Genomic DNA, 10441 nt, shown 5'->3' with positions numbered 1-10441 from the left:
AGAAAAGACGAACCGTGCAAGAAGGTCAACTAAAACGAACAGACCTATATTATTAACAAATTGCGACAATTGCGGAATTCTACAATATTAAGATATCGAAACGGTGGCAGAGAAATAGAAGGAAAAGTCGACGAACTACTGTTCGAAATACAAGGTTGCCTTTTATTATCTTATGCTTTTCAAGAATTTTCTTTGAAATATTTTAATCCCAAAATTTTATTCGCAAAGGATCTGTTATTCGATATATTTTTAATAAAAATATTGACATCTGTTATTATATTATACATATTATATTATTGTATTAATATATACATTGCATTATTATATTGGCTGGATTCGGGGAGCGCGCTATTAGCGCTATTTGCTTGTTCTATCCTTGTTTTACACCTGATGAGCGATAAAGACAGAATGATGCAATAGCGCTAATAGCGCGCTCCTCGAATGCAGCCATTATCGTATATTTGATACATTAATCGTTTGAACTGAATTTGAATTTAGCGCCCTCCCGATACGTAGAATTAAGGAATCGTTGTAGGATGTCACGTAAAACAAAGGATAAGCGATAAGCGCCAAAAGTGGTGCGTTTTTCGAAGCGTGGCTTGAAGCGCATTATTGGTGACTTGGTGATCAAGAATATCGAGATTGACGAAAAGAGGCGCGAGAGAATACATCGAGCCTTTCAGGTAACTAACCGTGCAAATATCCGAACATTTTCACGTCCCAATCGCTCGCGGACTTTTTTTTCCCCTCGTCAGAAGTTACGTGTTCGGAGTGTACGTTGCGTGCGTTGTATGTACACACAACGCGTTTATCTCTGCACAATAAAGGGTCGACAACAAGGGCACGTCGGACGATTGATTGTTTCGGACGATCGTGTCGCGCGTCGCGTGGCTTTCGGCGTCTCGGCAGCGAGAACGGGTGGGAGAGGAAGAGAGAGAGAGAGAGGCTAAATCCGCTAAATGAGGTGGAACGTGGAACGCGAATTATTTGGAAGACGTAAAAAGGACGCGGACGCGAATCGGATAGCGCTGGAATGTGTCGTGACTGTCGTGGCGAGCGGGGAACGACGATCGCGAAATTGCATCGAGTTGCCGGCAATTCGAGATTCATCAATCATCAGTCCGAAACGAGGCGGGGAGCACGCGGCCGCCGCGCCGCCTTCGGCCTTCCGATCGCGCCTCTGCCTCTAGTGCCTCTGCATAATCGGCACGGCACGTAACCCAATATCCGCGGTATCTCGAAACGTTTCCCCCTCGCGCTGCGAGGGACGAGATTACGGTTCTTCGTATACTGTCGTATACTAATAACGGTGTCACGTTGCAGGAGCGATCCAGACGGATGCGAGAAACGCCAGAACTGTGTGTGACGCGCATAAGAAACTGTTTGACCTAAAAGAAAAATAAAAAAGAAACGTGGTCGGGGCGAGCCAGCGCCATGACCCAGCAACCGTCCTCCGAGGTCGTTGTTTTCGTCACTCACGTGGAATCCGACGACATATACCTGAAGATATGGGGCCAGATGGACAAGCAGGCTGCTACCGCCATAGAGCATTACATATATCCTCTGGTGGAACAGTTCAATCAGGGATACGGCTGCCCTTCCAAAGGGAATAGACTGATTGTCGGCACGTTGTGCTGCGCCAGATTTCAAACCGAGGGCTTCTATCGGGCGAAGATACTCAGCGTGCGTCCTGATGGCATGATTGTCGTGCAATTTATTGACTACGGCAACATAGAGGTTCTATCGCCAAGCGAGATCCATTTGTTGGACAATATACGTGGATCAGATCCTTTGAAGGCTTATCCACCAATGGCAGCTGAATTTACATTGCTCAATGTATTACCTGTAAATGGTGTTTGGGAAAATAGAACAGTCGACGGAATTAGAAAGATTCTGTGTTATAACGAATTCAGAGCGTTGATTCAGATGATGAATAATCGTTGCCTGATTAAGCTGTGGTACAACAACGAAGACTTCGGCGAGCTGCTGGTGAAGGAACGTATGGCTTTACCAGCCACTTTGCAGGATATGTTCAGGTATGACAAATTTTATAATTGATTTTTTAAATTTAATGATAGATTTTTTTTAAACTGTTTTTATCATACTGTATTACTTGATTTTTTATTTAGGCCAAAGCATTCGGTGCAAAATCGAATACTTCAACAAATGCCGCCATATCAGCAACAAAACAAGGGCAATATGAATAACTTTGCAACAATGCCAATGATGCAAAGCCCAAATGTGAATCATAATGTCAATATGCAACAAGGGTTATACCATAAGACTTTTTCTCCCGATGTACAACACAAACACGCTGTTCAACCGATACTGCAGCATCTGCCGGCAACGCAGCATCCACCACCACCGCCTGTTCAAGAAGCGCTCGTGTTTAAATCGCGAGTATTAGACGTGGGCTCGAGTCACGAAGTGTTGATATCTCACGTAGAAGACGGCCCGCAAAAATTTTCCGTACAAGTTGAGAGCACGAGGGCTATACTGACTCGTCTTATGAACGATATAAACAACCATCCAAAGCAACCGTTGCAAGAACCACCGTTGCCGGGATCGGTTTGCTTGGGACGCTACAAGGACACTTCGGGAGACCGAGTGCTATGCCGGGCAGTTGTAATGTCTGTGATGGAGCATAAATGCAAATTGTATTACGTTGATTTTGGCCATACGGAAGTTTTGCCGTATACAGACATTTTCCAATTGCCACCTGAATATATTAATCCTAAGGTGCTTTCCATTCGATTCACATTAAGCGGCTTAAAAGAACTGAGTATCTCGCAGGAGATGAAAGAGTTTTTTAAGGACCTGGTGTACAGAAGATTACTTATTCTGCACGTCCGTCCGCCGGAAGGGCCGCCGTTGATTCAGTACGGTGACTTGTACGACAATGGTGTTAACGTGAAGGATATGCTAAAAAAAGGATTCCCAACACCAGCCGCAATGATACCTATAACATATTCCTACCCACAATTACGACAATTGGCTAAAGATTTCCAGGAAGTGGTGCACGTCTCTTATGTAGAGTCGTGCAAAAAATTCTATGTACAACTTGACAGTGGAGTGAAGTCCCTTGAGTCAATAATGGCTGGCTTGGCGCAGTATGCTAAAACTGCATCTACTTTAAATATAGCGCAACTGAAAGCAGGATTACCCTGCGCCGCTCTATACGATTCATCATGGTAAGTTTGAAATAGCTTAACGTTCTCTGCTATCGTTACTCTCTGGGTTAGTAATTATAAGATAAATGTTTATCTTTTTTTTTTTTTAGGTATCGTGCACAAATCCTTGGTATTGTTGGAGACAAAGTTAAAGTAGTATATGTTGATTATGGAAACGAAGAAGTGTTACCTGTCATATCACTTCGCACTATTCATGATGATTTAGTAACGAAATTGCCAGCACAAGCTATAAAGTGTGCATTGAATGGCTATGAGGTGCTTTCACTAGACCAGGAGGTTTCTAATCATTTCGAAAGATTGACGCTCGAGAAACGTTTTTATATGAAAGTAGTTGCTGCACAACCCAATGGCCTATTAGTCGATTTATTCGAATTTGACACAATGAGGAGCGTTCATCCTCAATTATTGAACAATTTGTTCTGCGATAAAACCGAAAATTCTACGACAAGCTCGCGAAACGAGGAAGTTCAGCATCCTGTAAAGACGATGAATGAATTCCAGAGGTAATAAATCGATAGTAATTTTGGTCTGAAACCTGGTTATTGTTAATATTGTATATAAAATTAAGTTAAAGCAAATGTTTCTTAACAAATTATGTGATATATTCATCATCACTCAACTCATAATGACATTATTGTATAAAATGCAATTTATCGCATCACAGGTCTCATAAAAATCCAAGGATATAACATATACATTTTAGTTGGATAAAATTGTGTTCAACGTAAACTATATTTCTATTTATGTTGAGAAGTATTATCATTTTATGATTTCATATTAAGTTTACGTTTAATTTTTACTTTAATTTATTTTAATTTTTAATGAATTCTCTTTGTATAAATTTTATAATTGAATAATTTTCCCTAGTATTGCATTATTGCTTTTTCCCTTGTGTGTGTGTGTGTGTGTGTGTGTGTGTGTGTGTGTGTGTGTGTGTTGTATTTATATAAAATTATTTTAATACAGCTATTTCTTTTACAGTGAAGATAAAGACAAGTATGGCAAAAAAAGTAACGTGGATTCTTGGAATCGTAATCAAAATACTAGGCCCTTCCAAGACAATAAGTCAAGTACTTGGAAAGGGGAATGGTCTCAAGAAAAACAATATGACAACAAACGTGAAAGAACCGGCAATTATTCCCAACGTGACGGTTCACAGAATGATCGGTTTATTAAGGACAAAGCAGCAAACAATAGATTCAACAGAGATAAATCGTATAATAAATATGATGAAGGTGATGCAAATGGATCTAACAGAAGTAATAGATTTCCTCGCGATAATGGAAATAGATTCCCTCGCGATAATGGAAATGAAAGGAGATACCGTAACAATTCGTCTGATAAGGCAAATAGCGACAAAGATTCTGATACTTCGTCCAAAGATAATGATAGACGGAGGAAAGGTGGTTTTAAACGTGATGGTTTTAACGATAGCCGAGGAGGAAGCCGCGACGGTGGAACGTCGGGCAGGTTTCAAACTACGAATTGGAATGACAGAAAAGCTACGCCTTATAAGGCTAATTATAGAAATGAGAAATTTAACGGTATTTAGTACTTATAAACATATTACTTGATGTATAATGTATAAATAATATGCAAATGTGATTTTATGATACATTTTGTTAAATCTAGGTGATTATGATGGCGGCAATAAATTCAGAAATAAAGAGGATAATACAAATAATGTTTATGATCCGGTAGGAAAAGATCAATTATAAAATATGAATTATATATTTGTACGTTTAATAGATTCCAACATTTTATAAAATATCATATGTGTATATGTGTGTTTTCAGACAATTGATGGTGAATCATGGGGTACAAATGACGCTAACAAAGAGCTATCAAACAATAATACTGCTGATGGAAAATCCCAACTTTCATTAATGAAAATCGATATCACTCTCAATTCCGTGAAGAATTGTGAAGTGGTATTTATTAACGATCCATTGGACTTTTTTGTTCAGTTAAATCCCGATTGTTTGGAATTAGATTCTATCATGGAAAATATTGCTGCAACTTACGAGAACGGTGGAGAAATAATGCAAGCTTCTAAAATACAAAGTGGTACATATTGTATCGCTCAATACTCAGATGATCTTAAATGGTACAGAGCAATAATCAAATCTGTAGAAGGAAACAGTGCGATTGTGGAATTTGTCGACTATGGAAACACAGAGTCGGTCGACTTAATGAATATTAAAGTCATTTTAGAAGAATTTCTAAAACTGCCGATGCAAGCGGTACATTGCAAACTACTTGGATTGACAAATACGAGCGATGAGCAGCATACAATTTTCTTGGAGAAGGCCGAAGGGAAATCTTTACAAGTGGAGTTTGTTTCTGAGGAAAACGGAATATATGATGTACTGTTGTGTGAACTTGTTGATGGTGTACCGAACACCAATTCTATAAATGAGGAGTTTTGCACAATCGCAGATTTAACAAAAGTGAAACAAGCTGCTGCAATGAGTAAAAAAACGTTTGAAACCATGACAGAGAGTAGAACAACTACAGATTACGCTCCTCTTGATTCAAAATGGGAAACGATTTCATACGATCCTGAATCTAAGCAGGATGTAGTCGTGACATGGTTTATAAATCCTAATAAGTTATATTGTCAGCTATTATCTAAAGAAACAGAATTTATAACAATGATGAGCGAGATACAAAAAACGTATGCTGGTAGAAAACCCGTGACACATAAATTACAGGTAATCATTGGTCTTATGATACTTACAATTAGTCTGTTCTATCAAGATTACTATTTTTATTCTAAAAACAAATTTATAATCTGTATACGTGAAAAATAATACTGTGATCGAGTTAATAAAAGTGTAACTTTTTTTTAGATTGGTTCAGCAGTTATAGCTATATTTTCTGAAGATAGAGCTCTTTATCGAGCGGAAGTTGTGAATATTGATACGCGGAAGGATGCATACGTGGTTCAGTACATAGATTTTGGAAATCGCGCGATCGTAGATCAATATAATATCTATTCTGTCGAGAAGAAATTTATGCATCTGCCTAGATTAGCAGTGCAGTGTTCCTTAAAAGATATCGTACCTAATAATAGTAACTCGAATTGGTCTCAAGTGGATAGTAACGCGCTCGATAATTGCTTCAGTGCTGATAAATACGATTGCATATTCCATAGTTTTAATGACGATCAATATGTAATTTCATTAAACCATGATGGACAAGATGTGGGTAATATTTTGGTCCAAAAAAATCTTGCAGCCTTCACTACAAAACCCTCGATTGAAACAATCAGTGGTAAGAATTATTTCAAAATTTATTTATATTCCGATGCACATTTATAACAATAGTTGGAGGGGTAAAAGTCATAGGCTACGGTCAACGTGACGCTACAAATGCTTCGAAGCATTCTTTTTCTCTTTTCTTTCAATGAAGAAAGAAAGAAGAAGAATGCTCCAAAGCATTTGTAGCGTCACGTTGACCGTAGCCATAGTCGTGTAAGTCAAATTTTTTTAAATTTTTTTTCGCGTCTATGCACACGAAAAAATATTTTTAAAAATTTGACATACACCACTGGTTTTTACCCCTCCAGTTATACATTTTATATGTTAAATGCCAGATCATTTGACACTTAAACATTGTATTTTTTATATTTTAGCTGCAGAAACACATGATTCAGAAGTTAAAGAACTCAATGTTATAGAAAGAGTGGACATAAGCCTCTTGAGTGGCCAAACTCTCAAAATGAGAGTTTCTAATGTAAAAAATACAACCCAGTTTTATGTCCAGCTTCCATCTGCTTCAAAATGTGAAAGCATTGTTGATCAATACATGGCTAATAAAGATACAAAGGTATTATTTAGTACAAGTGCATTTCAGCCACGAATCATATTCTGTCATGTATATGTATGTATTGCTCATGAACTTTATGGAAAATTAGAAAAGTAACTCCCCATTTTCTAACAAACATGAACTAACGGCTTGTCTTATTCACAAGCTATGATATCATTATTTAATAATTACAGCAAAATTTATATATTTATAAATTTCTTAAATGATTAAACAAATTCTAAGATTCGAAAATTAAACAAATTAGAAATTACTTATATTATTTCTTGAATTTTATGATTCTCAAATATAATATATTACGGTGATGGAAAAGAAAATTTTATTCATGTATTTAAAAATTTAATATCTTGTTAACACAAATGACTAACATCATGAATCTGGTTTATCTTATAACAAAATTTATTATATTTAGCCCAACATTCCTCAATGAATCGAATCGTACTTTCTGAAACTGTAGTAATATTTATAATTTCGACTCCATAAAATAAAATGTCTTAAATATCATTGCACGATGTATGGTATTAACAGATGAATAATTAAAAATTGATTGTAACAGTATCATTATGAATGTTTCATCATAATGTTCGAATTTCCTAAAATAACAATAACTTAACATTGAAAAGAGCTTGTACCTTCTCATTCAACCTAACGATCGTTCGCATGAACTTAAGCGAATCTTATTGATAAGAAGTTAATATCAGGTGATGCCGCGATTATCAACCCGCGAGTTGTGTCTTGGCGCGGGTTGTTTAGTCAATACAAATGGAACATGGAAGCGAGCTGTAGTGATTAACTGTACACGGTCCGTCGGGTTTGATGTAAAATTCATTGATACCGGGACATACGACGAAATCCTGAATGATGTGAGTGTACATAGACAGATATTTACAAAAACTTCTACAGGTTTTATTGCTTCCACGATGCGAGTTAATGCCATACATCCATGTTGCAATACGAAATTGTCATATTGAAACTGTTGAAATTATAAGTAAATTATGAATATATATAAATAAGAAACTTACAGTTTTGATATTTATTAATTCCCATTATTAATATGACAATCTAATGATCTAGGCTTTAGCTCTACCTGGAGAGCTCGCAGTCATGCAGAACCAAGCGTTGGAATGCTCCCTACAAGATGTGCCAGCGTCGTCCGACGTAGATAAACAATTGAAGGAACTTGAAGGCAAAGAAGTGTTAGTCTATGTGGAAGAAGTTAATAATAGCAGGTTTGTATAAATTTTACGCTGCAGTTACAAATATATAAGTAAGCTTCAAATAAATATTAACATTTTCTTGGATATTACCATCTTTTGTTCGTATAGACTTATCGTAAAATTGTACGATCTATCCGGCAATGGGATAACGAATACTGAGGAGAAGATACCACCCGTATGTCCGATGCCTATTCTAAGTTCAACTCACAAGGTCTCGGTGTCGTATGCGGATCATTCTACCAATATCTGGTTGCAACGGTATTCGGACGTGGATATTGAGACTAAACTGTCGGAAGATCTTCAACAGTATTACACTAATTCTGGTCAAAGACTCGAGCCAGAGGTACATCTATTATGCGCGACGAAATATTCAGACGACGGTCAATGGTACAGAGGAAGAATCGTTAGTCTCACCGAAACAATGGCCTATGTTAATTACATTGACTACGGCAACACTGAGGAAGTTGCTCTAGACTCGATTATGATTTTGGAACCACAATTTTATGAACCCCATCAATTAGCCATAAATGTATCGTTATCTGTATCTTTTATTGGCACTGAGGCTGAACAGAAGGACATATTACAAACTCATTTAATGAATAAAGATTTCTCGGCTGTACTTTACAACGTACACAAGAAGTGGATCGTCGATCTAATCGAAAATGAAGAAAAGCTCAGCGATAGATTCCGCTCGTTGAACCTAGTGAAAATAGAACAAACGGCATGTGAACCGACATCTGAGATACACATCGAAACGACAACACCTGGTAAATTTGATGTATGCGTATCTCACGTGGACTCTCCAAGTCAGTTCTGGTTGCAATGTATGGACAAGATTGCGTCTCTAGATGAAAAACAAGAACAACTTCAGGCAGAAGTGATCGATTTTGTGGCGATAGACGGTATACCGGAAGAAGGCACTTTATGCGTTGCTTCTTACTCAATTGACGATCTCTGGTACCGCGCGGAGGTATTGGACGCGGATGAGGATATCACGACTGTCCGATTCATAGACTATGGCAATACCGATGTCATTAATAACAAACCGAGCAGCATTCGACAGATGCCGGACGCCTGGAAGAACTTGGAAACATTTGCATTGAAATGCCGACTTGATGTTATTCCCGTAGACACGGAGGATTGGAGCGAGCCGACTTGCGAAAGATTCAGGAATCTAGTAACATCAACGGAAAGTCTTCAGGCTCTTGTAATAGCAGATACCATGCCTAAACGCGTAGAACTGTTTATAAACGACAAGAGCGTCAGCGAGACGTTAGTTGAAGAGAAACATGCTATCATAATTAGTACCGAGCAGGAGCCCGTAGATGAGATAGTCGATCTTGAACTGGATCCGCATTCCGCCTTCGTGTGCCACATTAATTCGCCAAGCGAGTTTTGGGTTCAGGAGGAGAAATCTGTTGCCGACTTGGAAGTAATGGCGGATAGATTTATGGTCGCTGACATGTTCCCGAAGATCGACGATATAAAAGAAGGTTTACTGTGCGTCGCCAAGTATCCCGAAGACGAACAATGGTACAGAGCGCGTGTTATCTCTCACGACGAGAATGGCACGCAAGTTATATACATTGACTATGGAAACTCGGCGGTATCCACCGAGATTTGTGTCATTCCGGAAGACGTGGCGAATATACCGCCTTTATCGCGCAAATGCTGCTTGGAGCTGCCGTCGCAAGTTGAAGAATGGTCGGAGCAGGCACGCGAAGAGTTCGTCAAATTGGCCGCGGAAGGCGCGACAATTTTCCTCCTAGATGTTCTGAAAGACCAAGAGACATCATTGGTGAAACTGACATTGGACGGCCAGAATGTCGCCGATATTCTTGGTAGCATGTGCAAGCGAATTTCACCGGTTATCGAGGAGAGATTGCCGCCGCTAGGTGAGGAGAATTCACCAAATGTGATGGTCAGTTACGTTAACAGCCCGAGCGAGTTCTGGATTCAAGCAGAGAGCAGTATAAACGAACTGGAGGTAATGTCGGATCGTCTGCGAGATGCGGACAGTTTCCTCACGTTGAAAACCCTCGACGAGGGAACGGTCTGTGCTGCTCGATACCCTGAAGACGGTTATTGGTACAGGGCAAAGATAATTGCGCTTTGTGAAGAGGGCACGAACGCGGAAGTCTTATACATGGATTACGGTAATTCTGCAGTTACGGAAGACCTGAGAGTGTTGCCGGAAGATATCGT

At 38.8% G+C, this 10441-nt stretch overlaps 1 protein-coding gene across 1 annotated transcript in view; it reads left to right on the top strand.

The window, feature by feature from the left end:
- The first annotated feature begins 890 nt into the window (after nucleotides 1-890).
- The window catches only part of LOC112452956 (maternal protein tudor-like), an 11876-nt gene continuing 2325 nt past the window's right edge, over nucleotides 891-10441 (top strand). The window contains 12 exon segments of the mRNA XM_025013434.1: nucleotides 891-1232; nucleotides 1324-2036; nucleotides 2130-3191; nucleotides 3281-3694; nucleotides 4173-4735; nucleotides 4824-4888; nucleotides 4988-5905; nucleotides 6044-6467; nucleotides 6829-7022; nucleotides 7721-7882; nucleotides 8094-8248; nucleotides 8345-10441. Of these exon segments, the coding sequence (XP_024869202.1) occupies nucleotides 1435-2036; nucleotides 2130-3191; nucleotides 3281-3694; nucleotides 4173-4735; nucleotides 4824-4888; nucleotides 4988-5905; nucleotides 6044-6467; nucleotides 6829-7022; nucleotides 7721-7882; nucleotides 8094-8248; nucleotides 8345-10441 (6656 nt within the window). The 5' untranslated portion in view covers nucleotides 891-1232; nucleotides 1324-1434.

This window comes from Temnothorax curvispinosus, unplaced genomic scaffold (genome assembly GCF_003070985.1).
Source record: "Temnothorax curvispinosus isolate PA1 unplaced genomic scaffold, ASM307098v1 QBEX01003877.1, whole genome shotgun sequence".
NCBI lineage: Eukaryota > Metazoa > Arthropoda > Insecta > Hymenoptera > Formicidae > Temnothorax > Temnothorax curvispinosus.
Note: the sequence above shows the minus strand (reverse complement) of the source record. Positions and strands in the feature narration are given on the sequence as shown.